The 12,481-nt window shown below is 40.3% G+C and overlaps 1 protein-coding gene across 1 annotated transcript in view; it reads right to left on the bottom strand.

Annotated features, from left to right (window-relative positions):
- NBAS (NBAS subunit of NRZ tethering complex) overlaps window positions 1-12,481 on the bottom strand; it is a 264,240-nt gene that overhangs the window by 126,780 nt on the left and 124,979 nt on the right. The window contains exons 30-33 of the mRNA XM_054569493.1: window positions 11,927-12,156; window positions 9,990-10,102; window positions 4,374-4,487; window positions 1,162-1,275 (exon numbers count right to left, since the gene is read on the bottom strand). Of these exons, the coding sequence (XP_054425468.1) occupies window positions 1,162-1,275; window positions 4,374-4,487; window positions 9,990-10,102; window positions 11,927-12,156 (571 nt within the window). The remainder of the gene's footprint in view (window positions 1-1,161; window positions 1,276-4,373; window positions 4,488-9,989; window positions 10,103-11,926; window positions 12,157-12,481) is intronic.

The raw sequence follows: 12,481 nt of genomic DNA, 5'->3' as shown, positions 1-12,481 counted from the left end.
CTCCGAACCCTGTCCACCGAGGCCTACGCCCCAGCCCAGTCCCTGCTGAACCTGCAGAGCTAATTTTAGCGAGAATCCTGTAGTCGGTTTAGAGGGAACCCCCCACCCTTATTACTAAACACCTCTGACATCTGATTTGAATTCCTCAGCCCTCGCCCTTGACATCTGACCCCCCTGGCCGCCTTCAGCAAGACCCTGCCAGGCCGGCTGAGCAAGGGCGCCATGCCAGCCCTGATGTCTCATCACGCTGCCCTGTCCCCCACTGCGCCCCACACTCTGCTCCTCGGCTGCAAGCCCCCAGCTGCCTTTCCTGCTCTCAGAGTTCAGCTCGACCTCTGTCCCCTAGTGCAACGGTCTTAACATCTACTGAAAAAGTGCTGAATAAAGTCTTTCCTACCATTTTTAACACGTATCAGAACAATGTTTTCTTTAACAATATACATACAAGACGCACACATCCCCATGAACTATCAGGAAGTGAAGCAAAGCATTGTTCACTGCCTGTTGTGAGTGTACAGACTATGGGTAGAACTGTGCTTGGCTTCCGTACATTTGGAAACAGCTACAAAACATGGATCATTCAGTGCAGAGCCCAGGATAAGGGGATATCACTTCCTATCCCTTGGGGAATGTGTTATGTTTTATAATAGAGAAATTATTCTACAATAAAACCTGCTTATCTTCCAGAGACTCAAATTAGAATTTCAATACAGACAACTTTAGGGTTACAAACTGCTTCCGAATTTCTCAATATTTGCTTAAAAAGCACTATGCCATCTCCTAAAAAAGAATTAAATAGAAATGTTGACTATACAGTCACAAATTGTAGATACTTCAAAAATTTAGGTTTTCTTTTAAATAACAAAGACACAATAAGGCATTAAATATTTTACATAAAATTGTTCTTACAGGAAATGGAAAGCAACCAGAATCTCAGGTAAAATACAATCCTTGAATCCATTAAGGTATCTATATAAATGTATGAGCGCATGGCCTATATACTTATCAAGCCTACATTTTGAAAACAAAATGTTTTTCAAGTCTTATGAACACAATATGGCTGGCTTAGCAATCAGGCCAAATGATTCCAGAACAGACCTTTCCCATCTTGCATGATGTAAAGGGGACATGAACAAAGTGCTCAGTGGTTGCCTACTTCACCTGTGGCCATCAGCTCCTGACAGTGCACATTGGCTGCTTTGTAGTCATGGAAACGGAGCGCTTGCTCAACTAGAAGCATCAGAACCTGTCCACGCCTTTCTTCAGGGTCTTCGCCTACAAACACATACAAATGACTTACTGATTTTTGACAGCATCAATTCATAAAAGAGCTCGCCAAAACATCATTCAAATAGAGTAAAAAATAAAAGATGAGACTGATTTTTAAAAAGTACAGGACAAAGGGTCACAGCCACTTTCACCTTCTAATCTGCTTATTAATCATCCAATTAGGTCTCGGTCCCCTAAGCCATTGATCATTAACAGCACACCCAGACCAGCCGTTTCAGCCTAAGTAAGGAGAAGAAGCGTTTTCCTCCCAACAAAGACTTCGAACTTTTTTGCTAAAAAAAAATTTCATTTTTGTATTCTTCCCTTTGAAGTTTCTGTTTCTAATTATCATTTAAAAATGACAAATATAAGGGGGGGATTTTAAATACAAAGTAAAATAGAAATAATTTTATACTTTTATTGACAGTACTAATCTTTTACTTATCATAGTGAATATCTAGACTATAAGACAACTTGCCAAATTCAGCTTACATTAACACAAATGTCTTAAATTACTTTCCCAGGAACATTCTTAGAAGTCAGCTTGGACGACACTGTGTTCTTTGACAGTTCCACACTTTCTTCATATAAAGCACGTGGTCTGGGTGTGCTTCACACATGGTCCTTAACTTTTCACTCGCTGAATGCCAATTTATGGCCGCTATCTGTTTAACAATCTACACCTTCCAAGGGAATTCAGGCTCTTGGAGGACAGGGGTTACTTCCTTGTTGAAGTCTCAGTTCCTGGCACCATGTTGTGCACATAATAGAGGCTCAAAAAAATCATCAATGAAATGGGCATAGAGTCAATTCAGAATACAGTCTTCAATTATAAGACAAGTAATTCAGAGTTACAATAAAGACAATTTGTATAGTTAAGCTAAAAAGAAAAAATATATTTTATATTTTATCGAGGTAATAGAACCTTAAAATTATTTTTCATATTTCAAGGAAAAAAAAAACAAAAAAGATGTATTTGATCTTTGCATTTTTAAGCTATAAAATGGTTTGAAGGAAAAAGGATACATCTCACAGAAAAGGCTAAATGAAACTTTTTTTGTTGTTGTTAATCCTCACCAGAGGATATAATTTTATTGACTTGAGAAAGAGAGAAACATCAATGTGAGAGAGAGAAACATTGATCGGCTGCCTCCCCTATGAGCCTCCACCAGGGACTGAACCCCCAACCTTGGTATGTGCCCTGACTGGGAATCAAACCCGCAACATCTTGGTGTACAGACGATGTTCCAACCAATTGAGCCACCGGGCCAGTGCAGGTTGAATGAAACTATTAAAAGATGTCTCCATGAAAATAGAACAGAATGGAAAAGAAAGAAAAAAATAAAATGTCCCTATAAATCTTCCTTCTCTGCTTCAAAGGTTTAAATAAAATCCAAGCTAAGTACTGGCCCAAGCTAGTCTAAATAATTTCTTTTCAGAAGAGCAGATACTGCATGGAGATTCATGATGTTATGAGAGCACATTCATGCTGTAGTACACTCATTAAGGGGTACAGAAGAGGCCACCCCACAATGTGTCACTTTGGCTCGTGGACTGTTTTGAGCTGACGGCAATCAAGACCAGGCTGACTCAGAAGAGTTTTTCCCTCCCTCTTAACTGCCTGAAAGACTGTGTATAGGGGGCCTATACCAGGAAGAAAGCAATTATCAGAGAAGCCTATCCACAGGGCACGGCAAACATTTGTTGACCAAACATTTGCTCTTCTGACCTTCCTGTAAATTGCCTCCCTCCCTACTGCACTGAGGCCCCAGACTCCGGTCTCCTTCGCTCAGGATGGTAAATTGCCTCAACTGCCGGACTGCCTTTGAATTTCATGTATTTACAGGTCCCATAGGTATGAAATTAAGTTTGTTTTTCTCCTGTTAATCTTTTTTTATGTCAAATTAATTATTAGACAAGCCAAACAACCAAGAAGAAAAGAAGGGAAAAATTTTCTACCCCTTCAGTAACATGTAATACAGGAAATAGAACAGTATGTATAAGTTTATCAATAATAAATGCACATATATACTTAATAGAAAACCTATTTCCTAGATAATACTCTTGAAATGTTTGCATTTATTCAAAAAGTCTAAATCAAAAATGAAAGGGTCAGCTGTGATTTTTTCCCCATGGGTCAGCATGGCTACTAGGCTACAAATACTAATCCAGGTGTTGTGATGGTATTTTACAGATGTAATTAAAGCCCCTAATGAGGTGACTTTAAATGAGGGTCCACTGATGACCATCAACCAGTGTCTTAAAAGGTGAAAGAGTAAAGGATTCAAAGTGAGAAATAAACTGTTTAACTTCTTCATTTGGTTTTTCTTCATGTTCAAAATGAGATTCCTATCTCTGCTGTAAAGGACGCAGTAAGAAGTAACTTAGATAAGTATAAAAATGCAACATGAGAACTACTGTCATTTTATTGTAAACTTTTATGGGAAGATGGAAGCCATCTTGAAATCCAAAGTACAAATATTTAACTGCTTGTAATTCTAGAAAGTTCCAATCTGAGCAGGTGGTTAGAAGGAAAAGCACAGCCAAAAACAGATCTGGAAAAAATGATGTCTAGAAAAAGGTTACTGACAAAGCAAAATGAGACTCAGGGAAAACAGCAAGGAATGTGGTGAAAAGGGCTCGATGTCTGGTCCAATGAAGGGAAGACTGATGACAAATTACATGAAATACAATTTAAACCATGCCACAAATTCCTTGATACTCTCTGCTAAAGGTGAAGCTTAAAGCCCCTCCGCTGCGTGGAGGCTGGTTAGTGACTGACTTCCAACAAACAGAACGAGGTGGAAAGGGTGGCATGGGACTTCCAAGACGAGGCCATGAAAGGCACTCGCAGGTTCCTCCTTGCTCTCTGGCGAATCCTTTGCTCTAGGAGAAGCTAGTTTTCACACTAAGGGGGGACACTCAGGAAGTACTATGGAGAGGACCAGGTGATGTTTTTATAATATGCCAATCTTCCTAGAAAAGACAAATCTTTGCCGAAAGAGCTATGCTGACACCTGTAAGTATACATTCTGGTGTTCGCCTCGGATGATGAGGAGGATAACACAGAAACCATACTCTGCAGTTTAGCACTGCACACTTACCGGCCACCCTCAGCAGCTCAGCAAGGCCCAGAAGCTTGGCGGCCTGCCTGTAGCACGTGGGAGCCTGGCTAATACATTCCTTGATGAGGCCGACCCGATCGGAGCACAGTCGCACTGCAAAGAGAGACATTCTGAATAAAGACTCGTGACCGGGGCGTCGCAAACGGGCGTCACGACCTTCCCAATGTGAGGCAACCAAACAAAATGAAAGCTGGGCTCGCCTCCAGTTTAAAATTATTGTTGCTTCTGAATAAATAAGGTCCAACGTGAATCTTCGCTGTCACCATGCTTCTGAAACAGCCAGTGAATGGGCCAGAAGCTGGCAAAAAATGTCACGTTCTCCAGCACCATGTCAGGTCTTCGGGAAAATTTTTAGAGATGACAGTATTTCTCTTTGGAAAGCTCATATACTTCCTGTCACACATGGACCCCACCCCGCCTCACCCCACCACAATCCGATCCCCATTCCAAACGCCCAGCCCCCCATCTCCGTGAACAGCGGTCCAACACGGGAGGCAGGCGTCCTCGAAGTGCTCGCTGTTCCAGTTGCGAACCTTTCTCCCAAGACAGATCACTCCAATGATACATGCATGCACACCCCCACCCACACACGGCTACAAATACATCTAAACACACACAAATATATATACATATACGTGTACGCATCTATTTTTTTCTGAACCTTCTGAGAATAAGTTGCAAACATCAGGTCCTCTTCTCCCAAACTACTTCAGGGTACACGGGGCTGCTTCAAGGCGGCTCTTTGTGGTCCAGCCGGTACAGCAATCCTGCCGTGGACCCGACTCTAAAACACTAAGCTGATGCAGACTTCGGTAACTCCACAAGCACGACGTCCACGATCTACATCTGAGCGTAGCTTCTGCAGGCCCGTCTGAGCATTCCCCGTATCCGCCGCAGGCGCTCGCGTCCCAAATACCTGACTCACTGCCCTGAGGCTTGGCCACGTGGCTTGTGTGGGCAATGAAATGTGGGCGCAAGTGTGACCTACGCCACTTCTGACAAATGCTTAAGAGTCAACAGGGGCCCGACTACAGACATCCCCCTGTACCAGGAGAATGCCACGTTGCCCAAGTGGCACTGAGGACGTGACTGTGAGCGAGAAATAAGCTTACCGTAAACCACTGAGATTTGCTGAGTTTTTTACTAGAGCACAGTTGAGCAAAACCTGATACACTATACTTCAAACTTTTTGGTAACTTTTTTCAATCAAAAAATTGTTTTTTTCCTCAACATCTACTGTTTCTTAAGTTTTTCCTCCTAGTGTGTATTTTTAGAAAATATGTATCACTACTTCAATATTTCAGATTCAATAATTATGAGAAAGGTGCTTTCTACCTGTCTTCCTGCATATATAAAGCCCTGAGGTTCTCACAGATACTTCTATAGCATTTGATGAATTCTTACATTCTTCTCAGGTAACTTCTAGTAAGCTGATTTCCTTACTATTACCATTCTCTTTCTAGCTCAGTAGCATCAAGGTGAAAACTAAACGCACACGTAACAATGAAACATCATTTTCTCTAAACTTACTTTTCATGGAACACTAAAATCTCCTTCTTTGTCTGCTGCTGCTCTGAGCAAGGTGTACTAACTAAGATTATGCCTTGTATAGTAAATAAACTTGGAGAGTAGGATTCTAACCGAGTACAAATGCCATGTTAAAATGGCTTTTTACTTTATTTATTTATCTACCTTTTGAGCCTCTGGACAATCACTGTACTACTTCTCTTTTACTGCTTATCATAGGACATGATACGTTATATTTCAAACTGTGGCTTCTTATCTAAATAAATTCAAGATTTAGATGTTATTATGTTTCCATGAAGGGAACAGGTCTTCTGCTCCTAAAATTCCTTTTCAAAATAAAATTAATGACCATGAAAGGATGTGCATTTATGTAACTTTCAATATTTGAAGACGCCTCATATTCCTGTAGCTCTCGCAATCATATCTCAAATATGAAAGAAAAATCTACTATATGGCATACACCCACATACACATTCCAGAAATGACTAGCTATCCATACAACCTTACATATCATCACAACCTTACATATGCACAGCCAACAACCGCGTATGTAAAATATCAATTCCAGTCACTCTTAAGTGGCATCGAAGGTGCACTACATAGACAGTTCACTGTGACGTTGTGGAAGCACAAATCTGAATTGTATAGGCGAGGAAGCTGATGATGTGCAGCGGTCGGTCACTTTGTTGGTGAGTGAGAGGACACATCAGAGATTCCTTCGCAAGTCATCTTTTATACTGTCGCACCTCTTCAGCAGAGAAGTACTGTTTGCTGTTTATAAACGCGGCTTTTGAGCCAGACTACCCAGGTCTGAACTCCAGCTGCACCTCCAACTAGCAGTGCGACCTAAGCAAGCTATTTAACCTCCCCATGCCTTGCTTTCATCTTCTAGAAATTAGAAACAGTAACAGTCACTGCCTCATAGGGTATGCATGGGAACTTAAATAAATGCATGTGAAGTATACATAGAACATAAAAATCACTTAAATATTAGTTCTTATTATTATTACTACTGACATTCCCAGAATGCTCGTTAAAGTAATGGGATCCTCTAATGTGAGGATCTTCAATGATTCAGGATATAACTTTCAGGACTGTCTAGGGAATATTTTATTATTATCCCCATCTGAGGAAGGCGAAGTTCAAAGACATTTATTTAGTTGCCACAGGTCACAGAGTTCCAAGTGGCTGAATTGGCATCTAAGCTCATTCATGACACTCCCATGTGATTCTGTCTTGTTATCAGTATGTCAGTCCCTCAAAGTCAGGAGGTGCGCCTATTCCCTTAATTATGTTGGTTCCTGGAATAAAGTTCCTCAATTAATGTTTATTGAATGGAAGGAAAGGGGAGTGAAGAGACTAAAGAGGTGGTGGGAGGAAAAGAGAGAGGGAGAACGAGAAGGCAGGTAAGACTAATTCCACCATCATGTAGAAAGTACCTTCAACTAAAACAACAGAAATGACAGCTGATGCTTATGGACTTCAAACACAAAGAACAGTTAAGACACCTTTCCATTTACACGGCATAAGGCAAAACTGACCCCAGGCCAGGCTTAACCATAGGCTGTAAGTCTGGAAAACTGGCTCCGATTACAGAAAGAACCTGGGGACAAGTAAAAAACCCTACTAGGGAAAAGCACACACATGCACACATACAAAGAATTCACAGGTAACTATACATAAGGAATCATTTGCACATAATATTTCTGTTCCCGTTGCCTATTAACTCATTACAAGTGGTACCTTGGTACTCATCGTTAATTCATTCTAGAACTCCTGACGAGTAATGAAACCTACAAGTACTGAGCAAGCAACGAGTGATGAAGCATTTTCTCTTGCATGGTGGCATCGTGACTCACAAGCTCTAGCAAGTGCGGTGAGTCCCAAGCAAGCGCCGAGGGCTAAAACACCTTCTTCTCATCACAATGTGACAAGTACAGGGTTTGACGAGTTCTGAAGCCGATGAGTACCAAGGTAGGCTGAAATTATAACTTAGCTAGTACCACTAGTCTTCTTCTGATGAGAAATAGTAACTCCTGAAGGGTAGGCAAGGAAGGCTTTAAAACAAAGTGACAAAATGAACTATAGTCCACTGATGACAATAAAGTGCCTGTACCATGCATCTTGAAATACCAAGTTACTTTGTTTGTCTAGCATCACTGACGAATACAAAAACCGCTTAAGCTTAAATTGTGTCTGTGGCACAGACACAAGTAGTATACAAAGGAAATATTCTGTCTCCACATCCAGAAGATTTTCTGACAGCCATTCTAATACAAACTCCAGATCAATCCATCAAGCTGGGAAGCTGTCAAGACATGAAAGCAAATGTCTTTCTTAAGACACTCCTAAGTTAGGAAACTTCTCAGAAGCTACAGCAGGATTGTAGGTTTGGTTGCAGATAGGCAAACCCGTCAGCTGCTGTGCAAATATTGCCAGCAAAAACGCTGCTAACAGCGCACCATAAAAAGTCAGAGCTCATTTAATACTTCAAAATTCGGTAGCATTTGGGGGACTGCAAGAAAAATTTCCTGCACTACATCAATTTGGTTGGATTTTAACTAGCTAAAATATAGTATCTCTCTCTCTCTCTCTCTCTCTCTCTCTCTCTCTCTCTCACACACACACACACACACACACACACAGAGCCAATGCTACAATGACCTGAACTAACGAGAGATATAAGAAGAGCAAAAGTTTCATAGTCCTCTGGACTCCCCTGTACCTGAAAACTTCAATTAAAAACATAAGTGCTACTGGGAAGGTAGTTAATAATTAAAGACATTTGAGAATAAGGTGAAACTGCTTTTTTAATAACTCTAATTAATCTTCACAATTCTAAGAAGCTCTGAGCTCAAAAATTATATGAATGGCATAACTAAATAGAATTCCCCAGTGATTTAACAATCACCTTAACTATATTTGTTTAAGATGCTTCAGGATATTTACCATCATGTACAAATTATTTCCAAACAATGTAACAGTAATACTCCCTTTTCAGATCTAATGAATTTGTCTGACTAGCAGAACTTCAATTTTCAGTAAATCTACAATGGAAACCCACATGAATACATTCCTCCCTACGATAGCCACTGAGATCCACCTGACACAAACACTACATAAGACAAAGACACCAAGAAACCTAAAACAAACCATCTTTGTCCAAAGGTACTGGGAATTTAGAAAAAAAAAAAAAAAGAGGAAAGACCATTTCGGTGAAAATTTACCAAAACTCAGAGAGATGGAAGGAATTCAGCTATACCTTCCTGTCCCCAATTCCAAACATTTCCACAGTCAAGGACACAGAGGGGAGATTACGCTGCAGCCAGGCAAACACACCACTAATCACCAAGCTGCCCTCCTTGTTAGGGCGCTGAGGTCCAGGGTCCGAGCATCAGATACCGTCCCTCCAACTGGCCAGGTAAGGATCAGGGGTCCTGGGACAGGCACACTGTACTCACAGCACACAGCAGACAATGACAGTAACTTGGGTTTGGCTGATATTTACCTGACATTTACATTTAGGTAAAAGATCTTGAGCAATGTTAAGATATTGCTAATAAATAAACTCTGAATGGGAACTTCCTGCCATTACCTCTTTTAAAATAACAGTATCAACCTAATTAAAGAATACCCTGCAGTTAACCACTAACAAAATAAACAAATAAAACCTATTTTCATGTATAACTACTTCTAAATCTATGCAACTGAAACAAAATACAGAAATAAATTATATACCAAAACTGATGTAAATCTGAAATTCTCATCCATAATCCCCAATTTCTATTTTTGTTTTTATCTCATTGCCTCCCTGCTGGTACTAATGTTATTTCTTTCAAAGTCATACCTGTGAATTTCAAAAAACAAAACTGTGATAAAATGTTGGTTTTCTTTCTTTTCTTTGGGCGGGGAGGAGTTTCCACTTAAATTTCATTTGAAAAAATGGGCAGGATCTATTGCTAATGGATTAAATACCCAAAAGTACTCTTTGATTTAAAACACTAGAAAGGCATGCTAGGAAATTATTGCAACATAAGTGAACAGAGCAACACTGAGCAGGCAATTCACCTTGCAAAGGCAGGATCTTGACCCCAAATTCTTCAAGGAATCCAAGGGCCTGGATAAGATCCAACTCCTCCTGAATGGCAGGGGGTCTATCTGTTATCAGCTGTAAGCAGCACCTAAGAGAAAGAAGATACATTTTTAAGAGCAGTAACATATGCTTGAGAACAACATGAGATCCAACACATATTTATCAAAAAACCTACTACTTTCCAAGTATTCTGCAGTTACTTCCTGTTATATTTCTTAAAACCTTAGGGCAGGCCCGTGAGACATGCAAATATCATCATTTGCTTTTTAAGGAAGCCAGAATTGAAGCTCAGAGAGGTGTGGTGAATCATGCAGGGTTACATTGATAGTAACAGTACCGGGGCAGGAAGCAAGATATTAGAAAGGACAAAAACATAGGTGGGATGCAGATAATTTTCAGCTCTTCTGGCAAAAACAGAAACATCTTGATTCAGTGACAACCTGAAAAAAGAATAACCTAACAAAATGCACGAGACATTTTTCTGATCAAAAAGGAAGAAGCAGTTGGTAATGCAGTGCTGAGATAAATACAAGAGAAAGTGATGTGCTAACTTTAAGTGTAATTAAGAAATATTTTAATTAGCCCTGGCTGATATGGCTCAGTGGATTGAGTGCCAGCCTGCAAACCAAAGGGTCACTGGTTTAATTCCCTGTCAGGGCACATGCCTGGGTTGCGGGCCAGGTCTCCGGTAGGGGTGCACAAGAGGCAGCCACACAGTGATATTTCCCTTTCTTTCTCTCTTCCTTCCCCTCTCTCTAAAACTAAAATCTTTAAAAAAAAAAAAAAAAAAAAGAAAAGAAAAAGGGATGGAATAAAGAGGAAATACAGGAAGGGTAGTTTTTAAAATGATATTTGAGAACACTTGCGAAAAAGATGTAGGTCAAACTAATCCCAGTTTCAAAGGGTATTGTATTTGGTATTTTCATCATCTGAAATGCAATCCCTTGGGATAGAACAAAAAATTTATTAACCATTTAAACAACTCTGTCAAATTCAAAAGCATGGTTTGAGAAAACATGATTCTCTCTGTGGTAAGATATCACTGAAAAAAAAAGTTACCTTTAAGTTTTGCTAGAGTTGAAACAACTAGTCATTTGGGAGATAAATAAATCTAAATAGTTTCCACAATCATTACATCAAAATAAATTCCAAATGAGCCTAAAATTTCAATGTAAAATTAAAACCATCAAAGTAGTAAGAAACAACATGGAAAACTATTTTAATGGTCTTGGGAACTAGCAGCCTTCCAAAGGAATACAAAAGAACGAAACCATAAGAGAAAAAAGTAACGATCAAATTTTTAAAAAATTCTGATAGCAATTTAAAAGATAAATCATATATAATAAAAACTTGGCAACACAGTTAAAATATTTAAGACAGGCAAAGGGCAAGTGTTGCTATGTAACAAAAGCTCCTAAGAATTAATAGTAAAAAGATGAGCACTAAATTTCCAGTACAACAGGCCAATAGGAGCACTAAATTCATAGTCCAGAAATTTCTACCTGGAAGGGAACTTTGACCTTTATCGCCTAATCAGGTCCAATGTCCCTAAACAGAGTGGAAACCACGTGAATGATACAGGCATCACCTCATGTGCTGGGAACTGCCAGAACTGGAATTTTCAGGCTATCACCTGAATCTCTCCCAAGAGCAGAGGAAGACACAACCTGACAGATAATCAGCAAAAATGACCATGGAAAAGTGTGCTGGGAAAAAAGGGTCCCGAAGAAGTTGAAGAATATTCGTAACACAATTCAGCTTTCTTTGTCTATTCAAGTAATAGCTAAGTGTGCCCATATAGCAGTTTATACTTGTGACAACGCACTTAACAAGGCACAGAATAAAACCGGTAAAAGAGTTGGTGCGTTCTGGCGGCCAGCCGCCCCACCAGGAAGAGCACAGGTGGCCCCACCTGGCCAGGTCCATGCAGCTGTCGGTGAGGCTGGTGGAAGAATTGAAGTACTCCCGGCTAGAGGCCAACACCAACTCGGTGCTCCTCTCATAGGGGACCCTGTAGGGGGCCCGCCCCTTGTGGGCGGCGCCTGCCAGGGGGCTGTCGGGCCCAGCGTGGCAGTGCATCATCTGTCCAGCCAGGCGGATGTTCTCAGGACGACTGGAGCACAGGAGGCTTTCTGCAAATATCTGGGCAAAAACGAGAGCCTGAAATTAGTGCGTAAAAAGGAGGATCAGATCCTCAACCAAATGAAGGCTCTATATCCACATGAAATACATTAAAAATACATCCACCCTGGAGGTGGCGTTTGCACAATGTTGTGAATGTACTAAATGACAATAAAGCACACTTTACAATGGTTAACTTTATGTTATGTAAATTTCACCTCAATTAAAAAATCCGTCTTCTAAGAATAATTTAACTGAACAAACCAATATTAAGCATAATATTTTGTACTACAATGACTATTTAAGTAAACTATCTAAAGTTCATTCTCATTAAAAACAGGATCTG

This window comes from Pteronotus mesoamericanus, unplaced genomic scaffold (genome assembly GCF_021234165.1).
Source record: "Pteronotus mesoamericanus isolate MK-2021 breed Mesoamerican mustached bat unplaced genomic scaffold, CSHL_Meso_final contig_101, whole genome shotgun sequence".
Lineage (NCBI taxonomy): Eukaryota > Metazoa > Chordata > Mammalia > Chiroptera > Mormoopidae > Pteronotus > Pteronotus mesoamericanus.
Note: the sequence above shows the minus strand (reverse complement) of the source record. Positions and strands in the feature narration are given on the sequence as shown.